Source organism: Neopelma chrysocephalum, unplaced genomic scaffold, assembly GCF_003984885.1.
Source record: "Neopelma chrysocephalum unplaced genomic scaffold, ASM398488v2 Primary Assembly neopelma1_74, whole genome shotgun sequence".
In the NCBI taxonomy this organism is placed as follows: Eukaryota; Metazoa; Chordata; class Aves; order Passeriformes; family Pipridae; genus Neopelma; species Neopelma chrysocephalum.
The window spans coordinates 1,719,122-1,734,336 of NW_020897735.1; the positions used below are offsets into that span (position 1 = coordinate 1,719,122).

General features: G+C 48.9%; 1 protein-coding gene across 1 annotated transcript; it reads right to left on the reverse strand.

The window, feature by feature from the left end:
- Positions 1-436: 436 nt before the first annotated feature.
- Positions 437-14,058, reverse strand: TNFSF15 (TNF superfamily member 15). The gene is made up of 4 exons (XM_027687977.1): positions 13,641-14,058; positions 7,311-7,359; positions 6,574-6,621; positions 437-1,062 (listed from the first exon to the last, which is right to left on the reverse strand). Exons 1-4 carry the CDS (start codon positions 13,836-13,838, stop codon positions 635-637), a joined length of 723 nt encoding a protein of 240 aa, XP_027543778.1. The 5' UTR covers positions 13,839-14,058; the 3' UTR covers positions 437-634.
- Positions 14,059-15,215: the final 1,157 nt, after the last annotated feature.

The window sequence follows — 15,215 nt, forward strand, 5'->3', positions numbered from 1 at the left end:
AAGTGCTGGAGAAAGTTCAAAACACTTTTTGTTTCAGAGTTGAGGAAACTGGACATTGGAGGTGGAAATAGCGATGTAGCTTAGCTGCAGCATTCCAGAACAACATTCCATATCAACTGTTCCCCCTTAGCTTACAAAGTTTTGAAGAACTTTCAATTTTTACTTTCAGAAGTACATTTTTTTTCCTCTGATCAGACTTTCATTTTTCTGTTTGTTTTTGTTTGTTTAGTTGGTTGGGTTTTGGTTTTTTTGTTTTGGTTTGGTTTTGGTTTTGGTTTTCTTTTAGTTTGTTTGTTTTGGGGATTTTGTTTTCGGTTGGGGTTTTTTTGGTCGTTCTTTTTTTCTGTTTTGGTTTGGTTTTGAGGTTTTTTTTGTTTTGTTTTTTTTTTTTTTCTTTTTCTTTTTTGGTGATTTCTTTTTTTTTTTTTTTGGAGGGGATGTTATTTCAGTTCAACCTGCAGCTTCAGCTTTCCCTACCCATTAAATGAAGGCTCCAGTGAGCTGCAGGGGCTTGGTGGTACAGAGGAGGGACAACAGCAGGAATCGCACCCCAACGCACACTCAACAAAGCCAAAGTCCATCGAGGTCCTCCCAGGGCCCTGAAGGGAAAACCCCCCCAGCTGCTGCCAGAGACCTACAGCAAAAAGGCCCCAAAGAAGGTTTTGTGCTCCTTGGTGTAATCCACCAGCTTGATGTCGCTGACGTTGACCATCAGCTTGTCCCCCACTTCCAAGGAGACCACAGCTCCCAGATAAATGGGCTGGTACCAGCCATTCCAGTTCTCACTGAGGGTCTTGGTGCCTGTCAGCAGCTGGGTGGGCTCGGGGTAGCTGTCAGTGACCTTGGTGATGATCTCAGTGACAGAAATGTGTTTGCTGGGGCTCTCGATGAGCCCTCGGAACGTGACCTGAGCATAGACATAGTAGTCCCCAGACACAGGAATCACCAGAGCGTTGCTGGAATAACTCAGGTTGTTCTTGGTAAAGGCCAAGCCTCGCTTGTCTTCCCACTGCAGGATGGGCAGGTGGTTCCCCACGGCGCCGCTGGGGTCTTGTCTCTTCACTGTGGGAGGAAGAGAGAGGGAGAGGAGGTGGGTTAGGTCACTGCAGCCAGGGCTGTGCTGCTGGATGAACGTCTCTGCTCCAGGGGGCGAGGAGATCAAACAGGGTGATCAAAATAAGGACAGAAATGTTCTTATTTCGCAGCTTGAATGGGCTGCAGGGCAACTGTGCAGTGGGATTTTCAGGGAGGCTCTCTGGGTTTACCAATGTCACTTGATTTTACCAAAAGCTCAGAAGACACCTCCACTGTGCTGGCAGAATGTCCACAACGTGTCACCAAGCTCTGAGACACTTGAACTTCTCTTCCTGCCAAGTTGCTCCCTGAGGGGGTTTGAGCTTTCTCATCCTCAGGCTTTTCTTCCTGAGTGCTCTCAATCAAATCTTTTACTGTAGATTTGCCTTTGTGCCATTTGATTTTACCTAAAGCTCAGAAGACCCCACTGTGCATCAAGAGGCCTGATTTTGAAGCAGCACATTATGTTTAAAACCATTTTTATCTCTTTTTTAAAATGCTTTGCTGGGACAGAACACTAAGCTCAGTGTCAGCATCACAGGGTGCCCAGACCAGAGCAATCAGGAGGGAAAGCCAAGGATGCTGTGGAAGAGATGCCTGAAGGGATATGTTGTGCCTGAGGGTCCAGGTTGTGGGTCAGACCCCAAAAGGTGGGATTGTCCTTCCTAAAGGCTGAGTCTCTGGCTTTACCTTGCTGTCTGACCCATTTACAGAGTAAAAACCATATCCTTTAGTGAAACCAGCACTGGGGCAGTTGGACACACGGGTACCATGGCTGAACCTAATGTTTAGGGACAGAAGAAATACTAAAGCATCATTTCCTTCAGCAGGGATGGGCTGCAATGATGTTTCTCAGGCACTACTTTGCTGGCAAAGTGTCCCCAATGATCCCCACAATGTGTCACCAAGCTCTGACACACTTGAACTTCTCTTCCTGCCAAGTTGCTCCCTAAAGGGGATTTGAACTTCCTCATCCTCAGGCTTTTCTTCCTGAAGTGCTGTCAATCAAATCTTTTACTGTAGATTTGCCTTTGTGCCATTTGATTTTACCTAAAGCTCAGAAGACCCCACTGTGCACCAAGGGGCCCAATTTTGAAGCAGCACATTATGTTTAAAACCATTTTTGTCTTTTGCTGGGAAAAAACCCTAAGCTCGGTGTCAGCCTCAACATTCCTCCAGGCTTTTTCTCAGCCTTGTTGGTAGCTGATTACAAGCAGAGCTCTAATCCAGACCCCACCATCAGCTGATCCAAGCTGAGGATGCTCCCCAGGCTGCAGACTCTTAGGGGAACAATCAGGGAATTGCTGCCCTATTCCCTTCACCTTCCCTCCACCACTTAAATGTCTCTCACAGAACAAACCTCAGCACTTGCACATTTTTCTGCAGAGAAGCAAGAGTTTCTCTGCTCTTTACTGGCTGCCACATAAAATCATGGTAAAACACCAATTGTTGTGGTAAAACACAGGCAGTGGAAAGGAAGAGGATAAAACCCATCAAGATCCTGCCAGATGTTAAAATGAACCTGGAAAATTAATGATGAACGTTGAGAATGACTGAGGGAACTGATTTCCAGGAACTGAGACCTTTTTAATGAGCTCAAGTTATTGTTTCAAGTTAATTTTGATTCCGTATTTGGGGGAGGGGTGTGTGTGCATGGGCAGGGAGACAAAGAGAATGCAGGAAGGAAGGCTTTGAAATACCCTTTGAAATTATCCTAGGTGAGATGAGATTCAGGACAGGGAATGTTCTCAGCTCCCAGGGGCATCCATTTCCTCTCTTGTCTAGCAGTAAATAATCCATAAGGAGCCCAGAAGGTGTTGGGAGAGCAATTCCTTGCATATTCTCTGAGTAGCACAACAAAATAATGCCCATTTTTCCAGCCTTCCTGTCAGTGCTGCTGAAGTATCAGATCTTTCTGATCTTTCCCCAGGAGGCAAAGGGAGGGTGCTTCTGTGTGTGGGAACACCCACAGGGATTGTGGGAGCAAGCCAAGCTAAATTATGGAAGTGTTATAAGGACAATGATGTTTGGAACCAATAGAACTTTGCCTGATACAGAAAGAGAGGAATAAAAGAAAGTAAAAGTGAAAGTAGTCATGGTCTGCCTTCCTCCTCATCCACCTCTGGGTGTCAGGGGCTGATCTGAGTCCTGGCAGAAGCTCAAGGAGCGTGGAGTCACTCTAAGATTTACAGGAGCTTGGGGTAACACATCAGAGAGCAACTCCCAGCAGAGGAGAACTTGTTTGAGATAGGAAGGATCAGAATAGTTTCAGAAAATGTCCTGGGCTCTTTTCCATCTTGGGAATTTTGAGGGGAGGGGGAAATGGAGGAGAAGCTGCCTGTGAAATGTTCCTCTCTGTGCAGATGACACGTTTCAGACGTCAATGACACGCAATTCCTCAGCGTTCCTTATAACTAATAGGAGCTCAGATGAAATACATGATTTCAAAACATTGAGAATTAGGCAAGTTTAACAGTTATAACCTCCTTTTTTAGAATAAATCTCACTCTATTGAAGCTCTCTATTTTCAAGTTAATTAATTTTCCCCATTCTTTCAATGCTGGTCAAGAGGAAAAATACATGTTCAAGTAGTACAATACATACTCAAATTGAATATAATATTCAAATACATGTCCAAGTGCCTTTATATAGATCCTTTTCTAGCAGCACTGGTACTTTGCACTTGCCATTTATTTATTAATTTCATAAATTATGGATCTACACTTCCTGTGCTGATTCTTGAGATAAGCAAAATCTGCTTTTAATAAGGGATTCATTACCACAGTTCCTTCTGCTATAAATTTCTGGCATCCCTTACTTCTCCTGTCCCCAAATCCCTTTTGCTTTAGTCCCTGGCTGGAGAATCCCTGTTGCTTGTCAGATTTGGGGTGTATTTTGTGGCATATTGGTGAACTTGGAGGGGGGGGTTCCTACAATTCTGAGCCCTCCCCAGAGTGAGATTCTAACCCTGAACTCTGTGCTCTGAGGCTCAGCAAGAGATTTGAGTCCGAGCCTTGCAAATGTGCACAGCAAAATCCTGTGGCTGCAGGGTTTCTGCTGCTCAAATCCATGCCCTGAAAATTTAACACAGCCCTTAAAAGGTGCTTTGGAATGGAAGGTGATGCTCTCCCCAGATTTCATGGTGTATTTGGGTACCATTGCACACGGTAAGTGTGAGCCAGGAACCTGATGGAATTTCTACAGCACAGGTCACCAGCTGAGCCACAGGCTGGTGACAAGAAGGAAGAGTTGCTGGTCTTCATCTTGACCCAAAGTGCAAGCAGACAAGTGGAGAGGGGATGATGGCAGGGATGGAGCAGTCAGAACCAAGGATACATCAATGGAGAAGAGCCTGAGCTGGGTATTCCCGTGGCTTGTGCCATTCCTCACTAGTTATAACCACCCAGGGAGAGGAGACCTTGATGCCAATTTGGATAAGCTCAAAATGCTCAGTGTGTGTTAAAGAGGCTGAGAGAAGGTGGAAAATTCATTATAAAGATCAGAGACCAAAATATTGAGTTATTGATGCCAATTCAGTGGCACATTCCCATGGAAGTGCTCTGGCTACTTCTCATTCCTCTCACTCCTCTGCTGTCACCTTCAGAAATACGTCCCTAAAACTAGAAAATTACAGACTGAAGGGAGATTTGGAGAAGATTTTCTACAGGTGAGGGTTTGTAGTCTCCCACTTTCACTTTGAGAATGGTACCTGAGCTGCAGGAATGTAACAAAGAGCAGGGGAATAATTATTCCTTTTACTCTTTCTAGGACAAGTCGTGATTTCTGAGAAAAGAAAACCAGGGTGGAACCCAATAAATTATTGTGCACAAAAGCTGAATATAACAGGAAATGTTTTCTGTTAAATTCTGTTGAATATAACAGGAAATACAATGTACTGTTAAGCTTGGAAACTCATTGTCACGGGGCACAGCACCAGAAATATGTTTGGGCTAAGAAAAGATCAAAGATAAATCTATGGATCTTGGATTCCCTGATGCCTACACAGCACAGCATGTTGGGTGTGGGTTTTCTGCACAGAAAGGAGACATAAAATCCCCTTAAATTGTCTCTTTTCATGCTCCTGGCTGTGGCCAAGTGTGACCAGATGGAGAGGATGGGCTCAATCTCAGGGAGGCTGCTTGGGAATGGTGCTGAAGGAATTTTGGTCAATATGGGGCCTGAGGAAACTTGAAGAAAACTGTTGGGTCCTTCTCTGTGGCAACTGGGCTTCTGTGCAACCCAGGGGAGTCCCCATGAGCAGAGCAGTGCTTGGCTGCTCCTCTCAGTCACTGCATCAGGAGCCTCTGGACCTCTTTTGCCACAGAGTCCCCCTTGGAAACTCGAGCAGTCGTGGTCCTTTTGCTCCTGCAGACGTGCACTTGAGCAAAGATGGGATTTTGGGCAAGGCCAGGTAGGTTTTGTGGCTCTGGAAACCCCCTGTGACAAAGGGATGGGGACCATCAGGAAGGAGTTAGGGAAAGAAAACTATGCTGGGAAAGGAATCAGCCCTGAACTACTGATGGATTGAACCCTGGAGGTGGGTTTGTGTGAAGGATCACACCATGTCCTGCTTCAGGTTGGAAAGGGCACCCTGGGGCAACACTCAGGGGTTTGGGAAAGCCTCTGCACTGAGCTGGACTTTAGGGAGGTATAAATCACCTCAGGCCAGCTGGAAAATCCTTCAGCACTTTCCTCCTCTCTCTGGTAATGCCTGAATTTTCCAGGTGGGTCGAGCTGGTGAAGGTGGAGCTGAGGGATGTCTCAGGGCAGTAACAGCCCTCAAGGCTGAGGTGGGGAGATGGGGACCTTGCAGATGCTGGCAGGCCCTCAGAAAGGCATGGAATCCCTTTGGAAAGGCATGGCAACCCTTTGGAAAGGCCTGGAAGCCCCTTAGAAAGACATGACAGCCCACCCTGCAGTAAGGCTTTGTGATACCACCTTCCTAACACAAGAGAAAGGGTTGGAGGGTTCAACCTGGCATTACCCTCCCTTTGCTTGCTCTGACGTGTGTTAGAGATGATCTCATTGAAAAAAAGGGGGGATTTGATGGGAATATGGTGTGTGTGACCCAAGTCAGGCCTTGCAGAAAAATCAAGTCTAGAACTGGCCCTTTTTGACCTGATTATGCTACAAATCTGGTAGTTCTTGCCTTGCTCCACGAGGGCTCACTTGAGCTCCTTCCCCTGCCTTTTTTAGGGGATTCAGCAGATCTCTGGGATATCAGGCACTTATTTAAGCTCAGTTTCAAGAGATGCTCATTCAGTGGAAGAAACAGCTTGGAAAAGTGGTGACATTTCTGTCCTTTACCTCCCTTGTGGGCCCTTTCCTACAGACACAGCCTGCACTCAATCTGTCATTGTCAGCAAGGCAAAGCTGATGATTATTTTCCCCCGTTTCCTGCAACATCTGATCCTATAAGATCCATGCAGAACAAGGTTATTGCACCACAATATCTGTAAGACCCCCCCCAGGAAAGGCTTCAGTTTGGAACAAATTTACCTGTCAGGTGAGCTCGGGGCTTCTCTGCACTGGAAAGTGAGTCTGTAACTGAGGGAGAGGGAAAAAAAGAGGTGTAAGGCTGTTTGCTGCTGTTCAAGTCGTAGAATGAGAGTCTCCAACTCCTGGTCCTGCACAGACACCCCAACAATCCCACCCTGGCCCTCAGAGCGTTGTGCAAACCCTCCTGGAGCTCTGGCAGCCTTGGGGCTGTGCCCACTGCCCTGGGCAGCCTGGTCAGTGCCCAACCACCCTCTGGGGGAAGAACCTTTTCCTAAGTCAACAAGATGTGAGTGGTGATGATGACACCAAGGAAACGTGTGCAGGCCCTTTCCATTTCCACAGGGATTCAGGAGTTATTTGCTGTGATCTCTTATTGACACCACTGAGGTGACAAAATCCCTTTGCAGTGAGTGAGTTTGTCAGAGCTGCCGGAGGGTGAACGTGGATGAGATCTTGGCATGCAGGGGCTCCCAAATTCCTGCTTTTGCATGTTCAGGGGGTTACACTGATCCCATAGAGCTGCAGGGGAGGTCTGTGCCTGCATGGACAGAGCACAGCCCTGGGGTTAGACATGCTCACCTGCTATGTCCCCAGTTACCCCCCTGCATCTTGTCACCCACATTTGCCTCTGGCTGCCCTGGTTGTTTGGAGGGAGGGATTAGGGAGGTGAGAGCAGGAGGCAGCAGCGTGCTGGGATTGTATCCAAAGGTGCTGGGATGGGGGACTGGCAAACTTACCATCTACTGCCCGTTGCTTCAGAAAGAGGGAGCCCCTCTCCTCTGGGACCTGCAGGAGAGATTCACCAGCAGTTAGCTCAGGGCTCCAGGGGGAACCTCCACAGAGGGGCTTGTCTGAGTTATCCCAGAAAATGGAATGTGCTGCAGGAAGTCAGTGAGTTCACCTAGAGCTTTAATGAAAAGTGAGGAGCCCTGACAAGGCTTTGCTTCACTGCAAGAGATTTCTGCTGTAGGTTTGAAACTGCATCTCTGAAGGGGTGTCAGAGACAGGACCTGGGCTCCTGTGGCAGGGGTTTTGTTAAACTCCAGTCTGGATGAGCCCTTGGCAAAACTGGGAGAGGCCCAGCAGAGTGGGCAGTGGGAATTAGGCATTGCCAGCCCCTCCTCTGGGATGGTGACTGCACCCAGCACTGCTGGAGCTCCTCTGCTGCCCAGAGCCTCCTGTCCCTCAATCCAGGCAGAGCAAGCAGAGCAACGTGGGCAATGCTCCCCTGTCTCAAGACTTGGCAGGTCTGAGCCTTTACAGGCACAAAGGTTCATCCATAACAAAGAGACTAACTGAGGTGTATCAGCTACACCTGCTTTTCACACACAGAGTCAGCCAGGTTGGAAAAGACCTCTGAGTCCAGCCTTTGACCCAAGCCCACCTTGTCAACTGGACCATGGCAGTCAGTGCCACTTCCTGCATCTGTCTGATTTCAGACTGTGGATGTGCTGCTTGGGCCTGCCTTGGATGTTGGGTGACCTACTGGGCAGGCAGAGAGGAGCTGAGCAGCTCTGAGAGAGCAGCTGGCAGAGGGTGAGCTCAGCAGCTCGCTGACACTGTGCCAGGGGAGGGCAGGGTGGCTTATCCTCACTCAGCTCTTCCCTCCTGGAGCTGAGCACTCCCATCACCCTTCCTGCAGGGCACAGCCCTGGGCACTGCCAAGTGCCTGTGATGTTGAGGTGGAGCAGTTCCCAGGGGCTGTGCTGCCTGCCTGGCACACGCCTGCCAGGGCTGCTCCTCCTGACTCACACCCGGGCACGGCCACGTGCCAGCTCCAAAGGGAGGATGCTGTGGGATGCTGACTCTGGATCCAGCTCCCTGAGGTGTGAGGAGCATCCCCTGTGCCACCCCAGGGCACAGCAGGGAGCAGCCAGTGTGGGGTGTGCAGCCAGCTCAGGGCTGACTCCCAGGGCTGTTGGGAACCCCCATCACACTTGTCAGAGCCCACGGGGTTGCTGTGGTTTGGTTTATGGACAGTTCCCAAAAATACATTGAATAAACTACCACTGGCCAGCTTGCAGCAAAGGATTTGATGCATTTTTAATAAGCAGGCTGGAAGAGGATTAGTATGGAGATGCTGGAGCTGTCTGCTGCTGGCTGTGTCTCACACAGCTTCAAATACCACAGGAGAAGTGGAAAATAGGTGATTTATATTAGAGGAGAAGTAGAAAATAGATAATTTACATTAACTGGGGAAAGGAGAATGTTTGTGGAAGAAGAATCAGGCTGCCTGGGCTCGGGAACTGCTGGCTAGTCTGGTAAACCCAAAGCTAATCTGATGTTTTATCAGCAGTAAACATCCGTGTGCTCCTGCAGAAAACTGTAATTTCTGCAATAGTTACTCCAGTGTGTTGGGAAAAAAACACAGCAGGAAAACAGCCTTGCCCACCTGCACACACCTACATCACCCCAGCAGCATCACACTCCTGCTGTGCTGGAAATGTCCTCTGGCAGAGGTGGTGCTGTGACAGCTCAGGGTAAGGCTGAAGGAGAGTTGTGGTGTGGTCAGGGAGGTGTCAGGGCCTTTCATTGTGACCGAGGACTTTCTCCAAGGTCCTGCTTGCTGTGATGCCTAAACATGTCTGTGCTGTTGATGTGACACAGTCACAGCCAGGTGACTTTGTCCTTCCCCTGCTGGGAAGCTCAAGATCAGGATTGAGGATTTCCCTCACGCTCTGCCCTTGCTTTCAGCCACAGGGGCACAAATATGAGTAAATTTGCACCATTATTTGTGTGACACTTCCTACAGAGTTGCCAAGTGACATATTTTCTAGCAGTGCTAAGTACTGCAAGGAGCTGCAAATCAACCACAAACCTACATTTCAGTCTGGAACTTCTGGGGAACTGTTTGCATACTTGAAGCCCAATTTCTGCTGACGTACTTCAGATAAACTTGGATGTTGCAATGCAAACAGAGGTGGTGGGAAAATGGGAAGGAGAGCGAGAAGAATCCTCCTTCTTTGTAAAAGGTAACAAAATGGTTCTGTTTAAACCTGAATTCACTTGTTTCCAAAGAAATCCAGATGGAAACTCCAGGTGCAGGAGCTCCTTCACAGATGCTAAAGGACAGTGGGATGCAGACAGAGCAGGGTGCTGCAAGGTGGGAAGTTATCCTGCTGTTGGCAAAGCCATGGCTGTTCTTTTTATTCCTAATTGTGCTATTTGATAACGATAAAAATAGAAATCTCTTAGAGAAAATGTTTTGGCACCAGGCAGTGCTACATAATGAGCAGGTGTCAGTAATACTCGTCCCAAACAGGCACAGATGTTGTACATTGATGATGAACAGAGCTAAGCAGCAGGAGACAATGGATCATTTACACAATTAGTGCTTTTCTCTCTTTTCCTTTCTTGCTGACAAAGTTCACAGCCTTGCTTCGATTTTCCCTTTGGTTACTGGGGAGAGACCAACCAGCCCTGAGTGATGCTGAAAATCCCACCTTCCAGCTGACTCATGGACATCCTGGACAGGCAGCTGTTACCCTCAAGGCATGTGTGCAAACCACTTCTGGGTGGTTTTAGTGTCAAGAATGTCCAAAAGCCCCAGTGCATTTATACCCAGATATTGCCAAACCCAAAAAGAAGGGCTGAACATCCCCTGTTTGTGTACTTTGGCTCTTGAACCTCTGGACAGGGCCAGGGATATCCATCAGAGAACAGCGTGGGAAAAGCAGCTGGCACTGCAGGCAGAGGGATTAATAGACAAAACATGCCCAGAACCTCCATCCACTCCAGTTTTAGCACAGGACACTATTTTACAGCTCATATGTGGTGCATGGAGCCAAGTTTTGCTCAGTCTAGAGATGCTGCATGGCCTGGGCTGGGTGTTTTTGGTAGGGACCTGTCCAGCACCAGTAAAAACTGGCTTCAATAAGAACATTTTGTCTGGACAGTGGTGCCCAGAGGAAGTCTGGACCCAGGGCATGTGCTCTTGGCCTTCTGTGCCCACAAGGACCACGTGCATCCAGCAGCAGTGGCCACTCAGGAGTTTTACTGCTGCTCTTGGAAAGGGAATCCCAACACCAGGGCCCATCCAGGGACAACACTCCCTGCTCCTCCCCAGGCATTGCTCCATTCCCACACATCAGGAAGCCATTTCAAGGTCTCTTTCCCATATGGGGGGATCTTTTCTGAGCTTTGTTGCCAGATTTCTTGACTTCCTTTTGGATGGGATCCACGAGGAGCTGCTGGGACTCCCTTCTCCATTGCCAAGCTGCCATGGCACAGACGTGGCACACAGGTTCACATGCAGCCCTTTGGACGGGCTTTGGAATTTCTCTTTGTGGTCCTGACATGCCAAGGATGCCATGAAAACAAATCCAAGTGTGTTTCCAGGCCACAGGACTGGATGCTCTGCTTTCCTGGGTCAGCTTAGCAGATTGCTGAGGCAGCCAGAGATTCTCTTGGCTGCTGAGCTGCAACTTTGAGAGATTTATGAACTCAAACTGAAACTTGGCTTCCCTTTGGGGAAGGATAAGCAGCACTCCTTGGCCTTCCTCTGGAAGGGCACCACTAGAACCTTTCTATAGATTTCCTGCTAATAACACAAGCCATGTGTTATTATTTGAAGAACTCTATTTCCTCACCTCACTCCGTCTTGGAGCATAAAAGAAAGTGATTTCTCTTTCCAAAAGGAGCAGTGCACTGAGCCTGGAAGGTGTCCAGAGAAACCATCATCAAACTTGCATTATTCATCCAAGACTCATTGCACCATAACAGAAAACTGGAGGCTCACACATGTTGTAATGACATAACTTGACCTGCTTTTTCCTGAAAGGGACATTTCCAGGGGAAAGGTGAGTTTGCATCCTTTCAGAGGCAGGAGGTGACACCATGTGCACCCACACAGAGGCAGAGATGACCAAACTGCCTCACCCCACAGGCAGAGTGCCAGGAAAAACACACCCCTGTTGCACAAACCTCCCCTTCTCCTCCCCTTGCTCCAGGAAGGACTCACTCAGGAATTTACTATGTTTTCTTCTCACATGCTGAGTCCCTCCCTCCTCCCAGGACTGTCCCCAGAGCACGAGAAGGTGACAATCCAAGCATGTGTGGGCTGAGCTCTAGTCCTGCAGCAATGAGAGGACTCCTCCCGTGGGCTCTCTCCTGTGAGGGTCAGCAAACCAATGCTCATCTGGGGCAAACTGGAGTCTGCCCACTGGTCCCAGTATGCCCAGGGCACCCACACCCCGAAACCAGTGCCACAGAGAGCTCTGACACACACATCTGGTCCCAGTAGTCCTGATCTGGGCTATCAACGGAGCACATGGGGAAGGAGACATTTAACAATCCAGTTCTAACACTCCAAATGCAGAAGGAGATGCAAAAAGACATTTTCCCAAGAAGCAATCCCATGGACTGGAAGAGCAGGACTGAGCTCCTGGGTTCAGTGTGTGACATGGCTCTTTGGGGACTTTATAGATAAATCCACACAGGCAGGCAAATCCACCCATCTGCCCTTTGCTGCTGGACAACACTGTTGGTAGAGCCAGAAAACAGGAGAATGAATGAAAAACCGAGACCAGGCAGGAGCCAGCTGAGGGGCAGCTCCTCCCACTGCACAGCGGGCACCCAGCCAGCCCCATGACTTTCCTCTTCCTCCCTGGGACTCACAGAGGTTGTAAGTCATCTGATCACCTCGTTACATCATTGTGGGAATATTACACGCTGATAACTGAGTGCACATGAGTGGATGTAACACCAGGGCAGCCCAGGCTGGAGCAGTGCTCGGGGCTGACGTTGTGCTTTTCCTCTTAAGAAGCCAAGCCCACTAGTAAAAATACTTTTCTCTGCTAACTCTGCCAACAGGATCAAGAGCCAAGAACGCATCAGATTGATCAAACAAGCTCACACTTTGTTATTCTTCCACTCTGCTTCAAGGCTGAGCTGTTCTGCTCTGTACAACCTCCAGCAAAGCCCGGTGCAGCTGAGACTCTTCACCTCGTGTGCACCCACTGGCCTCAACAGCAGTGGCAGGGTCAGGGCAGTAACACATTTCACACAGGCAAGGAACTGGTAGATTGGACAGAAGAGGTGCCACACAAGGGTAGAACCAGGTAACACAGAGGATGCTGCACTTGGGAATGAGCTCAGGGTCAACCAGGGGTTGGCACATCCCTGCACGGCTCTCACACCCCCTGAACATCCCCAGGCAAAACAAGGTTAGAAACCTGCCTTTGACACCTCTTCCTAATGCTGCTTTTTAATCCTAAATAAGCTCCTAGCAAGCACACTAATTAGCTGGGGGATTTCAGAGCTGAAGGTAAAATTCTCCAGACATACATGCACCCTGGTAGCATGGAAGAGCCCCGCTGAATTCACAGTCTCCCATGGGAATGGGCACTTGCAGACTGGCACCAGAAGGGATGGAGCAGCATGAAAGAGTGTTAGAAGCAGCACAGCATGGACTTGCATGGCTGGGAGCAAAGGGAGTGCAGCTGTCAAGGGAGAAGAGCTGAGAAGATCCCTGGATCCAGAGTTGTAAGGGAGAGTGAAAAATAGGGAGCAAAATTTAAGGCCAGACTCCTTGCCTCAGATCAGATCTCTGCAGAAGTTTGCATTAATAATACACAAGAACTGTCAGCCCAGTGATGGGTGACTGACCCACTGACATCACAGCCTGGTCAGCTGAAATCAGACACCAGGAGGGGAAGCCTCAGATTTAACCCAAAAGAAGGGAGGAAAACGAGCCACAGTATGAAAATCTGGCTGAAATCAGTGGAGAGACACTGATTTACATCAACTAGTGGTTTTTGAAGCGTTGCCTGCAGCATGCCAATAAAAGTTTTAAAGTCATGCATTGTACTGTGACCTCAGTGAAATTAAGACAAGAACAGGAACCGTTAGTTTAAAAGTCTGAATGGCAGAACCACAGAATTCTGAGCAGTAATATGATTTATCCCGGGCGGTTTTTCTCAGTGTAAGGAAGGAGGAACGTAACAGCGAGCCTCACACATTCCCTTAAACACGAGAAACTCGTAAAAGAGAATTAAAAGACCCGAACAAAGGCAGCCCTGGAGGCGCAGGACGCTCCTGCCGGCAGGAATGAGGAGCGAGTGCCTTACCTGGCTGCCGCAGGAGCTGGGCGCTCGCAGGTTCCCGACCAGCAGGTAGGCGATGGGCAGCATGAGGACCAGCACCGAGAGCAGGCACAGCAGCACCGCGCACCGCATCCTCCTCAAATCCTTCCTGAGGTGCATCCCAAAACCTTGGCTGATCCCGGGAGCCGCTACCTCCGGCGTTATCTCGACCACACGCTCCATGGCAGCGCCTGCCTGGCGAGATGCTCTTCCTCGCTGGGAGCTGGGGACGGCAAAAACCTCCTCTGGTGTCTGCCCTGCATGGAGACCCCCATTAAATAAGAGCTGCCCCGAGTGTGGGAAGGCACCGACACACACACGCACCCTCCCTCCCGAGGAATGCGCCGCCTACAATAGAAACCCAAGCGCGGGGATCGGGAGCTCCGCGGCTCCCCGCGCTCCCTGCCCGCTCCCTGCCTCCCGACGGCTTTTTTTTTTTCCTCCCCCCTCTCTCTGTGCTGAAGGAAGCCAGGAAAGTCCCAGTGGGTGGAACCAGGATAAACCCCGCTGCTGGGCTGGAGAGACTTGAAAGCTTTTCCGCATGGCAGAGGGAACATGAAACCGATGGGAGTGAAAGTGAGAAGCAGGGGGAGAGCGAAAGAGGCAGAGGGGACGGAGCCCGGCAGTTTCTTCTTTCCCAGACAGAGGGGAAGAGGGTTTTGGGGAAGGTGAGAAGTAAGTGACCCCAAAGAAGGGCTCTGGTTCTCTGAAGCGTTGCTTCATCTCTACATTTTAGCAGAATCCACATCAGGCTGCAGGTTGCTCAACGTGCATCTTTTGCACCAAAGAGTGCAGGATCAGGCCTGAAGTGGGATGTTTATCTGCTCTGGGGTTCTTCTCCAAAATCATTTTAATTGTGCTTTCGGGGAAGTCTGTTATTGTTTCTTGAAAAAGCTGTGACTTCATTGCACTTGGAAGAAAAATATATCATCTTTATTGACATCTGAGAAGGGCTGCTCCTATGGACAACCTCTGGAGCTGCTCAACAACAGGTCTGGAATAACAAGCTGATGTCCAGCTGGAAATAGCTCCCATATCCCAGGGAAGGCTAATTTTTGCTTGCTCCCTACCACTCCAAGCAGCCCCTCCTCCAGTGCCATTTAGGAAGTGCTTGGCAGGACCCATCTGTGGAGATGTTGCCATTTAGATTTACCCAGACTGTTGAAATCAGATTTTTTTTCCCCAGGAAAGTTCTCTTTAAAATGGAAACTTTCTCTGATGTCTACGTGCACACACAGTGATGTTCAGAAACTTCTCCTTTTTCCCTGGGTAGAGAAACAGGCTGGAAACTTGCAGATTTCTTAGTGAGAGAGCAACAAGGTTTGGTTTTTCTTACCTCCTCGTGAAAGGCATTTCAGGTTTGGGTTATTAAAAAATAAGGTCAAAGAAAGAAAACTATTTTCTCATGTCCCAGGACACCTGTAAAATATTCATAAAAAATTCAGGCAGCTCTTATCACTTCAATAAAAGACTATTACAACAGTTTGGTGCAGAGCTTGATACACCAGAGAGCTAAAAGTCATGCTCTGAGAAGAACATGTGGTTTGGTTAGTGAGGGTG

Coding starts and splice junctions, on each gene's coding strand:
- TNFSF15 (XM_027687977.1), bottom strand. CDS start 13,838: ATGGAGCGTGTGGTCGAGATAACGCCGGAGGTAGCGGCTCCCGGGATC. Junction 6,622..7,310: donor GAAGCAACGGGCAGTAGATG/GTAAGTTTGCCA, acceptor CCTCTCCCTCAG/TTACAGACTCACTTTCCAGT. Junction 1,063..6,573: donor GCCCCGAGCTCACCTGACAG/GTAAATTTGTTC, acceptor TTCCTCCCACAG/TGAAGAGACAAGACCCCAGC.